Here is a 13,676-nt window from a genome sequence, read left to right on the forward strand (position 1 = left end):
AGCCTAACTTACTGGCCGCTGCTGTGTAACATCAGAGTAATTACATGGTAAATCCATAGGAATTGTTTACTTAATATTAAGTGTAACACTTTCTTTACCAAAAAGTGCTGTTAGTCCTGTTACACATTTGTACTTTCATTACCAAAAAGTGTTGTTACCAATGTCCTGTTACACATTTGTATTTACACATACCATTCAGTGGGTTGTTACATATGTGTAGTTACTCAAACATTACAGCTATAGATACTATGTACCAATGTGTACTATGTACACATCTAGTTACTATGCAAGTACACAGGTATTAGGGCCACTTACTATAAAGTGGGACCGAATGTTTTTATTTACTTTTTTAGTTTGTGTTTTGCTCTGTTTAATAATTCTGAATGGATCCGTATATGTTTATATAGAGTCAGATTAAGGCGACTGGTATAGCGGTCTGTTGTCTGTTGTCTCCGTGTGGTTCTGTTTGGTACTCAGCTTGACTTGCAGTTATAGAAAATGATCTAAATAAATGTGAAATTATTTTTTTTTCCTCACAGTTTTTGCTGTTGCACTGTATACATAAATTGTGAATCATGGAAATTAAAAAATATTTTAATTTGTCTGGACAAATTCTTAAAAATATAACTTTGTGAGAATCATCCTCAAACTTAATCTTGAACTTGGTAAAACAATTATCTTTATTTAAAATGTTTCAAGTCTTAATCATTTTCATTTTGTTATACTGGGCTAAGTCATACTGGGATGTATGCAAAAATTGTTGGACGTGGTGCCATATCTAGAAAATGGCACTCGCATTACACATAAAGATAATTTAATTCATTATGACAAAGTCTATAACACAATACTGCAATATTCCTACAGATTCACATGTAATACTGTTAAGCTGCTTAAGCTGTTTGCTCTTCAGAGAATCTGCCTTTGTTTGTCTCTTACGAATAAATATAGATTCAAATCCTAGTGAGTTGCTACGCTGTCTACATAGGCTGCAGCCTAACAGAAATGGAATCGCATAAGTGATTGATATGGAATACTCTGCATAAACAGCCACACAAATAATTATCTTTATTTAAGTCTTAATATTTTTCCTTTTGTTATACTGGAATAAAGAGGGTGGTCTAACACACAGCGAACGGTGTGATGGGAAAATAAATCAGGATGAAGACAAAAGAGTGAATGCGGGAGAGGATCATCAGTCTGAGGGTGTGAAATGGAAATCAACAGAGAACAAAAGCCTTGCACGTACTACAAAGGAGAAGATGTCCTTTGAAACGCCCACAGCGTTCCCGGCCACTCTCACTGTCACATGATCGCTCGTCTGTTCCCACGATGCACCAGTCTCACAAACCAACCTGTAGCGACACACACAAACTGCTGGATCACGAGCCATAAACTCATCTGTCATTTGGTGAAGCTTGGATAATTAGCTGTGTGACGCCCTCAAAAACCATGAATACAATTACAACACAATCCAGATGACACTAAATATGGCTCACCTGCAACAAGGATAAACATAGTTTCTGCCTACATTACAGTTGATGCTAAATGAATCATTTTTGTGTACTTTTGCACAATAAACAGTGTCCAGTGTAAAAAATGAAGCACAGATGAACTCTGACATCATGTGAAGCTCAAATCAACATTATATCAGTCTGGACTGTCAATCACATCCAAATTACGCTCTGTGCAGTGATGGATTTGTCATTCAGTGCAGGACGTGGTTAAACATGGTTAACAGCAGGTAGTGTGTGTCTGTAGATATGAAGGGTGTGAGTGTTTGATCTGTGTCCTGTACCTGACTGAGACAGTGTAGTATTGTGGCAGTACACTGCAGGGCACATGGCCGATGGAGACGTTGAGCTGAGTGGCGCTGTGTCCGAGGTTCCTGCCCTGCACCGTGAGCAGCGTCCCACCGGTCAGCGGCCCCGACAGTGGCTCGACCTGCACATCAACACACACTGACTGAGACACCACAGCTAGTCGACTGAGAAAACGGTTACAGGTCAGTCAGTTTCTCACAGAAGAGAGCCGAGACACTGCAGGAGTGAGTGGGAAGATCAGCTCATGGTTTATTTTGAAATCCTGGCAGAACAGTTATCATAAACCCAACATGTTTAAATGTTCATCATGGTTTGGGTCATTCAGACTTCAGACTAAACAACTTCACTCATAAACAATCTGTGCACCTAAAACACACAAACACACTCTCTCTCTCTCACACACACACACACACACACACACACACACACATGCTCACATGTGTTTCTAAAGTGCACTACTGGTCAAAAGACTGGAATAATTAGGATTTTTTTTTTTTTTTTGAAAAAAAGTCTCCAAGACTGCATTTATACAATAAAAACAGTAATATTGTGAAACTACAGATATGCAGGGTTAAATGTAAGAGCTGAGAGTGACGCTCAGATCAACAGTGTGTGGGAGTAGTTACATAACGGAAATACGTAATTTAATTACAAAATAAATGTAATGGTAATTAGTTACAGTTACTGAGAAAAAAATGTAATTAAATTACAGTAACTTATGAAAATGTTAATTACAAAGGGGGTTACATCTGAAGATTTTCACACACATACACATTTGATTGATTTCTTTCCCAATTTGCATTGACTGCTCTAAAATATGACACATCAATGTTTCAGGAGTTTAGGACACATGCTTATATAATAACTGTTTTATTTCCTATTTGGGATTATTTATATGCTTTATCTTTTAAGACTGTTTTTTTTTTTCAAAGCATTGTTTGATGCCAGTGTTTCCTGTCACAGCTATGCAAAGATTTGATTTCAAAAACAGTATCATATCTACTGAACTATTTCTTGTTATGATTTTAAATCTGCATTTAACCCAAGAATGATCTGAAAGTAAGTCTGATTTTGAGGTGGCTATGTTTTAAAATTAAATTTTTACCATTTTAATTAAAATGATAAAGGATTTTCAAAGTCTGATAGTAATCTTTGTTGAGTACTACTGTAATGTTAACCCTGCCTGCTTTACATGTTTCCAAATGACTTACAGTTGAAAACGTTTGGGTAACACTTTACTTGAAGGGGTGTGTATAAGACTGACATGACACCTACATAATCATGACATGACACATGTCATGAATATGAAGGAGGTGTTATGCATGTTTATGACAACTGTCATTAAGTGTCATTCGCTCAGTTATGTAATTTTTAATGCAAAGGTGACATTGTTTGAGATGTCTTTGTTATGGGCTATGGTTAGGGGTAAGGGTAGGGGTAGGGTTAGGTTAGGGTTACGTCAAATAATGTCATATTTGCATTAAAAATGACATAACTGAGCGAATGACACTTAATGACAGTTGTCATAAACATGCATAAAAAACCTTCATATTCATGACATGTGTCATGTCATGATTATGTAGGTGTCATGTCATGATTATGAAGGTGTCATGTCAGTCTTATGCACACCCCTTCAAGTAAAGTGTAACCAACATTTGTTAGGAATTTAGAAAATAATTAAAAAAATAATCAAATGTAATCAGTTACATTAATAAAGTAATTGAAATAGTTACACTATACTTATTACATTTTAAATAGGGTAACTTGTAATCTGTAACCTGATACATTTCCAAAGTGATCTTTCCAACACTGCAGATCAAATGTACATTAATGATGCTGTAAAGTATGAAAATATTCCTGTTTAATATGCACAGAAAATGTGCTTGTTGTGACCGACTGCTGTTTAGTAGATGTAGATGTGTTGTGCATTTTGGATGAATCAGCAGATTTGCAGAGGTTTCTGTGTATCTGTGCAGGTCAAATGCCTGAGTGTTGTGGCTTATAAATGAAGAGTGCGTAAAGAGGAAAGAATGACAGAGACACACAGAAACGCTTTGTTGTTTTTTTTGGGTCACTTTCATCCACAGTGTCAGCAGAGAGATGACAGGAAGTGAGGCAGGAGGAGCTGAAGAGGGACAAACAGGAAAAGGAAATTAACAGTGCCAAACCTGTGCTGTTGACAGGAGGACCGTGACTGGACTACTCAACTCAACCACAGGAGTCTGCACAAAGAAACAGAAGCTGCTCTATGTTCGGCATTAGCCATTGCTTTTTAATGTGTTAAATAGAGGTGTTTTTTCAGCTTCTCGTCATGTGTCAGAGCCGCAAATGTTGCTTGCAAATATTTTGATTAAATATTGCATCACATACGTGTTCGTTAAATTAATCTTATCTTGAGATATTGTTATCAGCAAGAAACAAGTATCGGTCAACCACTAGTTTCAATAAAAAAATGACCTGCCCGTCATATTATCAGAGAAGAGAGAATTCTGGGTAGTGGTGCACTGAAACGTTTCATCACAAAGACAGTACTGCATAAAATAGAGTGAAAGGCGTCGAGGTAGGATATGTAAAGACACATATGTGAGATCTGTGACGGCCTGTAAACAGTCCCGCGAGCATCATTAGCACTCGGAGTGTGAGTCCCGCTTCACATCATTTCACCTGCTGCTCCCTTCATTTACACCCTCAGCGAAGCGAGACACAGAGACAGAAAGAGAACGTGTGAGCAGAGCACACAAATCACACGCTGTTCTTAAACACATTCAACTGCAGACGTGAGTTCACACTCACACACACACACACACACACACACACACACACTCACACACTCGCACACACTTACAGCTGTCTGTTAACATTAACACCTAGATGACATCAGTTGCTGCAAATGACTATGATTAAATAAAATATGTTTTTTCTCTAGAATAACATCTACTGCTGAAGCGTGCACAATAAAAGCTGTGAGCTGTGTTGGTTAGATCAGTGTCGTGTTTGTGCAGTGGATCTGTCTGAACCTCTGCTCTATATCTGAGCACTCCTGTAAAACATAAAGGAAGCCAACACAAGCTCAGTGCGGCTCTCCTGTCTGTTTCACATGTGTGTGGTGATCAATCCTCAGGGAAAAGCGCTACAGCATATTTACCCCTTATACTGTCTTATTAAATCATGTTTGTTTATGTCAAACCCAAACCGATCCCTTCTGTTTTTTATGATTCGTTAGCTGGTTATAGAACAATATTATAAAAGACTAATGCTTTATAGCGGAAATGTAAAACTTTCTTTGCGTGAACATTTGGGCCGCGTTATGCAAATCTTCCCACAGAGCAACGTAGACATGTGGGGGCGTGTTAGAACGAGCCGTTTTAGGTAGGTGTGGGTGACTCTTAACTTTTATAAAGAATATCTCTTTGGATTTGAGACTTTAGTCTTTGCAACTTTACAGATCTTCTTTATGCACCAAGAGCTTGTAACACTCCAAAGAGAAAGGAAAACTTGAAATCGCATCATATGACCCCTTTAAGGAACTGTTCTATTGAGTCATTATTCAATCATATCGGTGTTGTTCTAAAGCCACTGGCCTTTTTTCTTAGTCTTAATAATATAGCATGCTTTGTTTCCTGCCCAGAAAACAAAAGAAGCTTCTACAACTTCAGAAGAATGTCAGGCTGAATAAACAATGACTGGATTTTCATTTAGAGAGAACTGAACTATCTCTACAGAAGAAACATCTGAGAAACAGGAGTTAAAGTCTCTGTCTAACCTTACTGCTGCTCATGATAACCTTCTGATAGGTGTGTGTGTGTGTGTGTGTGTGTGTGTGTGTGTGTGTGTGTGTGTGAGTGTGTGTGTGTGTGTGTGTGTGTGTGTGTGTGTGTGTGTGTGTGTGTGTGTGTGTGCGGTACCTTCTGTATGTGTGGGTCTGGGCAGCGTGTGGTGATGGCGTGGCACTGGTCCCGCTGCTGACAGCTGTTATCACACCAGACACACATGTGGCCCTGCGTCTGACGGCCCCAACACTGAGAGCAGTCGCTGTCGCCCGCGCTGCAGCTGTACACCTCCACTGCACACACACACACACACACACATTACACATCTGTCTTTTGAGGCTCTTCCAGAGGTCTGAAGCACTGCTTTAACCCAGTCAGGGTCAGGCAGGGCCGTCTGCGGGTGAACTGGGGACACACAGGCTGCTACACGAGCACATGACCGCATCAACACACTACAGGCCTGCGGGACAGTCTGTGTATCTGATAATATCTGTGTTAAAACACCAGCGTCATCGCTGCTGCTCACTGGGCTACTCACTCTAACAGTCAGTGAACTCTCAAACAACACGTCTGAAAACTTTAACCAATAATGAACAAAAACAGGATGTGCTGGAATTTCTCTTTGAATGAAATTAAATTATTACATGTGCATTATTACACATTATTACACAATGAGTTCATTAATTTGTCACACTGCAGGACCATTAAAGTCAACTATTTTAGACAAAGGTAATTACAATGTTGAAAAACTAAAAAAATATATAAAATCAGTACCTAAAATTTACATATTCCCTCAAACACAAAAAAAATGGTGTAGACAATTTTCACTCAGAAATTGCAAGTAAATTTCACAATTAATTACTAAGAAATGGTAATTAACATATTAAATTGCATGTCAATCTTTGAAGCACTGAAATATAATTTTTTGGTTAAATATACACTAATAATCTTGGTTTTATTCTAAAATAAAACAAATCATTATTTTATTCTACTTCTAAAACATTTATTACAATACACCTTCATATACATTTAACTTAAAATCTTGATGTTGATTAGCTGATGTTGACAAAATCTATAACAGAAAAAAAGTAACCCTTCAGGAACTCGAGCTGCGTCGAACGCTATGGGAACACCTTCAGTGTGACCACGCTCTGAATCATATGTGTAATTAGTCCAATAGGTGGGCGAGACGTCACGGGCGGGTGACGTAGTGACCAGGAAGCTATAAAAGCATGTGCGGTGGAACCGGTGTCAGCTTTCTGTCATTCAGCAAGCGCTCAGTGTAGTGTCAGTCATACTCTCTGTTTTTGAGTCTTATTTGGTGTTGTTTGTCCCAGTACGCTCCACTATGTCTAAGGCTGAGGCTAAGACAAAACATTTGAAGGGTGAAAGCAGATCGTGTTATAGGCTGTGTGTTCCTCCCTGCCCGCGTTACATCACGAGCGGGGATACACACAGTCTGTGCGTGGTCTGCTTGGGAGCGAAGCATGCAGAGTCGGCTCTTGAGGGCGAGACCCTATCTTCTTCCTCACCTGCCAGATCCAGTGCCCGCTCTCTGAGATCGGAAGCCTGTTTTGCAGTTTCTTTCCCCCGGAGAGCGGGCTCGACGCTTCGTCTGTCTTCCTCCTCCGAGGTTGACGTGGAGAGCGGCGTGGAGGATTCGCACCCCTCAATCGCCCCAGAATGAGGATCTGTTGGAGGTGGTAACTCGCACTGTAGCCAAGTTAAACATCGACTGGCCGGCCGAGAAACAAGCCGAACCGCAGAAAATTAAATCAGATGAATGCTTTCTGTGGACAAGGCCACCACCTCCACACCGGAGCCTGCCTTTTTTCCCCGATCTCCACACATTATGGCAATGTTGCGGGGTTGAATGAGCACAGTTACAGGGCGATCCCCCGGGTTGAACAGATACTCGCGAGCTATCTGTCCCCCGGTGCGGAATTGCCCTCCAAGCCGCTGCGAACATCTTCAGCGCTGCTGGGTAAGGGGTATGTGGCAGCAGGTCAGGCTGGTGCGTGTCTGCACACCATGGCGGTGTTACAGGCTTACCAAGCCGACCTGCTTAAAGAGCTGAATGAAGGCGAGAAGATTAATTCTGATAATATTACAGAGCTTAGGAGAGCCACTGACCTTTCTCTCACCAAGGAGACTGCCCGCGCTATTGGTCGGTCTATGGCAGCTATGGTGGCAGCGAAGAGGCATCTGTGGTTGACCCTGTCCGATATGAGGTCATTCCTCCTCAATGTCCCGCTTGCGCCTTCTGGCCTGTTCGGCGACACCGTCAACTCCGTTGTCGACAGGTACCAGGAGGCTCGTAAACAAGCGGCGGCGTTTTAGCGGTTCATCCCTCGCCGCTCTCCAACTCTGGGGGCTGCCGGGCGGGAGCAGCCTTCCGCGTACCAGCTCCTCGTACAGGAATGCCCAAAAACAGAGCGTCGCCTCTCGCGCTCTCCGTGTCGGGACCAGGGGTCTAAACGGCGCTCTGGGTCGGGGGCTTCAAAGCCTAAGCCAGATCTAAGAACTATTCTGGAGGCTAAGAAGTCCTTGGCGAAGAAGTCCTGACGCCAGTGCTTCAGGACTTCTGAGGGCAGGCCCCCCTGGGGAAGAGTGGGGTTCACTGCATTACACGGTGCCTGTCTCTCCTCAGTGCCCTCAGGAGATCATTCTGCCAACCCTGCCGGTGCTCCAGGTCGCAGCGGTCTCCCGGGAGCGCTTCTCTCAGCTACCGCCCGGAAACGTTGCGGTACTAAGAGGCTTGCTACCTCTACGGAGCTCTCTAGAGCAGCTAGTTCGGCCGTCCCCTGCCGGTGCGCCGCTTCAGGGCACCGAGCTAGCTGCTCTGATTACACCAGAGGTCAGTCTCGAGAGACTCCCTTAGTAGACTATTTTACAGCGTGGAAACTACTGCCAAATTTGTCTCAGTGGGTCCTGCAAACTGTAGAGAGGGGATACAGAATCCAGTTTGGTTTCCAAACAGGGGCTACAGAATCCAGTCTCCTCTGCCTCCTTTCAACGGGGTCCTTTCCACCCTGGTGGGCCCCGAGCAGGCTCTGGTAATAGAACAAGAAGTGAATACTCTTGAGGAAGGAGGCCATCGAGGTGGTCCCTCCTCACGAAAGAGAGTCCGGGTTCTACAGCCGGTACTTTATAGTTCCAAAGAAGGATGGAGGGTTGCGTCCGATTTTAGATCTGTGTCAGTTAAACCGCTCAGTCATGCAACTGAAGTTCAGGATGCTCACACTCAAACAAGTCGTGTCTCAGATCAGGTCCGAAGACTGGTTTGTCACGATCGATCTAAAAGACGCATACTTCCATGTCTCCATCCTTCCCAGACACAGGAATTCCTGAGGTTTGCTTTCGGGGGCAAAGCTTACCAATACCGGGTTCTTCCTTTCGGCCTTGCACTCTCACCCCGCACTTTCACGAAGTGTGTGGATGCTGCTCTGGCTCCCCTGTACACAGGAATTCCTGAGGTTTGCTTTCGGGGGCAAAGCTTACCAATACCGGGTTCTTCCTTTCGGCCTTGCACTCTCACCCCACACTTTCACGAAGTGTGTGGATGCAGCTCTGGCTCCCCTGCGACTCCAGGGCATCTGCATACTCAATTATATCGACGATTGGTTGATTTTAGCTATCGCAGAGCAGAATCGCAGTTCGACATCGAGATGTCATTCTTGCACACATGAAAGAATTGGGGTTAAGACTAAACTCAAAGAAAAGTGTGCTTTCTCCAGCACAGAGGACCACTTATTTGGGAGTGGTGTGGGATTCGACCACGATGCAGGCACGTCTGTCCCCTGCTTGGATCGAGTCGATCATCACGGCAGTCAAGAGAGTGAGAGAAGGCCGGTTACTGACTGTCAAGCAGTTTCAGAAACTGCTGGGTCTGATGGCAGCGGTGTCCAATGTGATACCTTTTGGCCTGCTGTACATGAGGCCCCTACAGTGGTGGCTCAAGACCAAGGGGTTCTCCCCGAGGGGAAACCCGATTCGCATGATCAAGGTCATGCGGCGCTGCCTTTCGTGCCTTAGACATGTGGAAGAAACCTTGGTCCTTGTCTCAGGGCCCGGTGCTGGGAGCTCCTTGTCGCCGCATAACGCTAGAGATGGATGTGTCTCTCACCGGTTGGGGTGCGGTCATGAGTGGCCACCCTGCCTGCGGTCTGTGGAGTGGTCGCCATCTGACGTGGCATATCAATTGTCTGGAGATGCTGGCCATGTTTCGAGTTCTGAAACTCTTTCTCCCAGACCTAAGAGGTCACCATGTGTTGGTGCGCACCGACCATCAACTGCCTGGAGATGCTGGCCATGTTTCGAGCACTGAAACATTTTCTCCCAGACCTAAGAGATCGTCATGTGTTGGTGCGCACTGACGACAGCGGTGGTCTCTTATATCAACCACCAAGGAGGTCTGCGTTCGCGCCCCTTGTACAAGCTGGCGCACCAGATCCTTGTGTGGGCCCAAGGGAAGCTCGTTTCTCTAAGAGCTGTTTACATCCCTGGGCATCTCAATATGGGAGCAGACATCCTGTCGAGGCAGGGGCCGAGGCTCTGGGAGTGGAGGCTTCACCCCGAGGTGGTGAAGCAGATATGGAGAACTCTTGGCCAGGCTCAGGTGGACCTGTTTGCGACTCATACGACATCGCACTGTCCCCTCTGGTTCTCTCTGACTATGGTACAGACGTGGCCGAGGCTTCGTCTGTACGCCTTTCCCCCCGAACGCTCTGCTAATTATTATTATTATTATTACTGCTAGTAGCCCCGTTCTGGCCAGGCCAAGTATGGTTCTCGGACCTGGTTTCTCTCCTCAATGGCTCTCCATGGGAGATTCCCGTCAGGAGGGATCTCCTCTCACAGGCGGAGGGCACGATATTCCACCCCCGCCCGGAGCTGTGGAAGTTATGGGTGTGGCCCCTGAGGGGACACAACTCGAGACCATCCTCCAAACCAGAGCTCCCTCTACGAGAAAACTGTATGCCCTGAAGAGGAAACTTTTTACTTCTTGGTGCAGAGACCGCCAGCTCGACCCAGCTAACTGCCCGATTGGTACAGTTCTGGAGTTCCTGCAGGCCCCATTCTCCGCAGGGTTGACCCACTCCACCCTAAAGGTATACGTGGCGGCCATTGCGGCCTACCACGCCCCTGTTGGTGGCCAGTCAGTTGACAGACACCCCCTAGTTACACGTATCCTCCGTGGTGAGCTGAGGCTGAGGCCTCCGGTACGATCTCGCATCCCCACGTGGGACCTGGCTGTGGTGCTAGAAGCTCTCTGTAAGCCTCCCTTCGAGCCTATTGAAGACATTTCTGATCACTATCTCACTATAAAAACTACCTTCCTTCTGGCGATTTCTTCTCTAAAGAGAGTTGGGGATCTGCAGGCCCTCTCAGTGGCCCCTTCCTATCTCGACTTTGCGCCTGGTATGGCCAAAGCTTTTCTCTACCCTCGAGCGGGTTATGTTCCTAAAGTCCCCTCCTCTGCACCACAGCCTGTCGTACTCCAGGCCTTCTGTCCTCCTCCCTTCCGGGAGTCCGACCAGCAGAAGCTTAATTGTATGTGTCCAGTGCGAGCATGCGTACGTCCACAGAGCTGCCCTGTGGAGAAGGGCGGACCAACTGCCTGTTTGCTACGGTCCCCCTAAGAGAGGTCTTCCTGCTACAAAACAGACCCTCAGTTGGTGGATAGTGGATGCCATTTCCATTTCTTACGAGTCCTCTGATCTCCCCTCGCCTCTGGGCGTCAAGGCTCACTCAACTAGGAGTGTGGCGGCCTCTAAGGCCTTTCTAGCAGGTGTGTCTATGCAGGACATCTGCAACGCTGCGGGTTGGTCCACGCCCCTCATGTTCGTCAGGTTTTATGGCCTGGGCTCTTCTGTTCTCTCGCCCTAGCTTCCACATTGTGCAGGGATTTGTAAGTCTGGCAGCGTGGGCATACTCGTTTCCATAGCGTTCGACGCAGCTCGAGTTCCTGAAGGGGAATGTCTCCAGGTTACGCATGTAACCATGGTTCCCCGAAGGGAACGAGACACTGCGTCTCAGTGCCATACTTCTGGCATCCCTGCAAGCGCTTGCTTCATTCCTAGAAGCTGACACCGGTTCCACCGCACGTGCTTTTATAGCTTCCTTGTCGCTGCGTCACCAGCCCGTGACGTCTCGCCCATCTATTGGACTGATTACACATGTGATTCAGAGCGTGGTCACGCTGTAGGCATTCCCATATCGTTCGACGCAGCGACTCATTCCCTTCGGGGAACCATGGTTACATGCGTAACCTGGAGACGTTTTCTGTTATAGTATTTGTAACTAGCTGTATATAAAGCCATGGAAGTCTATGGAATGCCCCCATTCAGACTGTGTGTGTGTGTGCGTGTGTGTGTGTGTTGTGATGAGTCAGTGTCAGCAGCAGACAGTCTGATGATGATGAGGCACATGCTCAGCATTAATGTGATTACTACACGGATTTCACACACATCCTTAAGGACACCAGCGAACCGTCTGTTATCAGTGCATCTGTGAGTGTGTGTGTGTGTTTATGTGTGAGTGTGTGTGTGTGTGTGTGTGTGTGTGTGTGTGTGTGAGCGAGCTGATACCTGTCATTGGCTCTGGACTGTCTATATATGTGCTGGTTCCTCTTCTCCGCAGATTCAGTTGGAATTTCTTGCTCCACATTGTAGTTTTTAGCTGCACAAACACATAAACACTCTTATTCATCAGTAAATCAAAGATCTGAGTTGCAGTTGCAAACATATTACAAGGTAAAATCTCCTAAAGGTAACAGGAAACCAGCTGTATGATGTGTTTAGAGTGAATCAGACTGGAGCTACTCTGTCGGTGTGAGTGCGAGTCAATCAGACGTGAACTTACGGTCACTCCACTGCACTTCACCGCCAGTCCGTCCAGCCACTGCGCTCTGTACAGCTGCCCATCGCCCAAATCACAGTCCAGCTCAGCGCCCTGCACGCACACACACACACACACACACACACACAGAGAGAGAACGTGATGAGCGGAGCCACAGCTATGTCCAATCCCATCAGAGTGTCCCGAGGGACTCAAGGCATGCTCAGACAACATCACAAGATCAGATCAGACAGATCTCAGTCCTCACAGAGCAAACCCTCACAAACCACAACATCACATCACACTCCTGATACTCCAGTACAGAGCTCAGAAACCCCTCTTCCCCTCTAGAGTCATTCCCACTCTGTGTGCAGCTGAAAACATGCTCAGAATACACTCAGACGTCATGATGAAGAGCCGCACACACACATCTGGTAGCCATAACGCAGACCCACACGGAGAGGAAGCGCTGCAAGGCCTTCATTAGCCACAGCACAACAGTCTGTGAGAGATTCAGCATTTAGCTGTTAGCGGCAGCGAGCTCGATCTAAGACGTGTGCTTCTGACCTGCTGACCTGATCTGGGCCGCTGTGATGACACTGGCTGCTTCATGTCTGGGAAAGTGGACTACATTACTCTACAGCTTGCAGAAGAGCATGTCTTATCATTTCTACCTCATTTCTGATGCACAGAAGAACCCAAAGTTTGGGACGGCAGATCTACCACAGAAAATAACACAGTCCCCAGTTGAAAAACCAGTATTTGTTGGTTAGGTGTGTTTTGAAGCATTGAAGCTATTTTGAGCTGGTCCTGAGCAGGAGCTAGATGCTTAGGACCAGCTCAAACAAGCTCAAACCAGCTGCCATGCTGCAAAACATACCTAACCAACATATGCTGTTTTTTTTTCAACAGGGTCATCCCTCAATTTGCAAGAATCAGCAGAAAACACTCTGAGAGTAACACACTTTCAGTGGAAGTCTACTGGGGAATACAGAGTGAACGTCTGTGAACATGTTTTTCTCTTGTTTGTCTGCACTGTGTTGCAGATGTAGAGTATTCCAGCATCTACTCAGCACAGGCTCCTCAAACACCATGCTATTTTATACAGACAGTTTGAAGAGTGAGCGAACAGGGTCAAAAGAGCTGTGCAAACCACAGCCCATCAATACTGAGACAGAGCTCTGACAGGAGCCACATCTGTGTGTGTGTGTGTGTGTGTGTGTGTGTCTGTGTGTGTGTGTGTGTG

At 45.6% G+C, this 13,676-nt stretch overlaps 1 protein-coding gene across 1 annotated transcript in view; it reads right to left on the minus strand.

Moving 5' to 3' along the window:
• The window catches only part of LOC107663787 (plexin-D1-like), a 79,550-nt gene that overhangs the window by 35,553 nt on the left and 30,321 nt on the right, over positions 1-13,676 (minus strand). The window contains exons 10-14 of the mRNA XM_016454121.1: positions 12,455-12,544; positions 12,181-12,271; positions 5,726-5,883; positions 1,796-1,941; positions 1,247-1,352 (exon numbers count right to left, since the gene is read on the minus strand). Of these exons, the coding sequence (XP_016309607.1) occupies positions 1,247-1,352; positions 1,796-1,941; positions 5,726-5,883; positions 12,181-12,271; positions 12,455-12,544 (591 nt within the window). The remainder of the gene's footprint in view (positions 1-1,246; positions 1,353-1,795; positions 1,942-5,725; positions 5,884-12,180; positions 12,272-12,454; positions 12,545-13,676) is intronic.

This window comes from Sinocyclocheilus anshuiensis, unplaced genomic scaffold, assembly GCF_001515605.1.
Source record: "Sinocyclocheilus anshuiensis isolate Anshui unplaced genomic scaffold, SAMN03320099.WGS_v1.1 scaffold105, whole genome shotgun sequence".
Classification (NCBI taxonomy): domain Eukaryota; kingdom Metazoa; phylum Chordata; class Actinopteri; order Cypriniformes; family Cyprinidae; genus Sinocyclocheilus; species Sinocyclocheilus anshuiensis.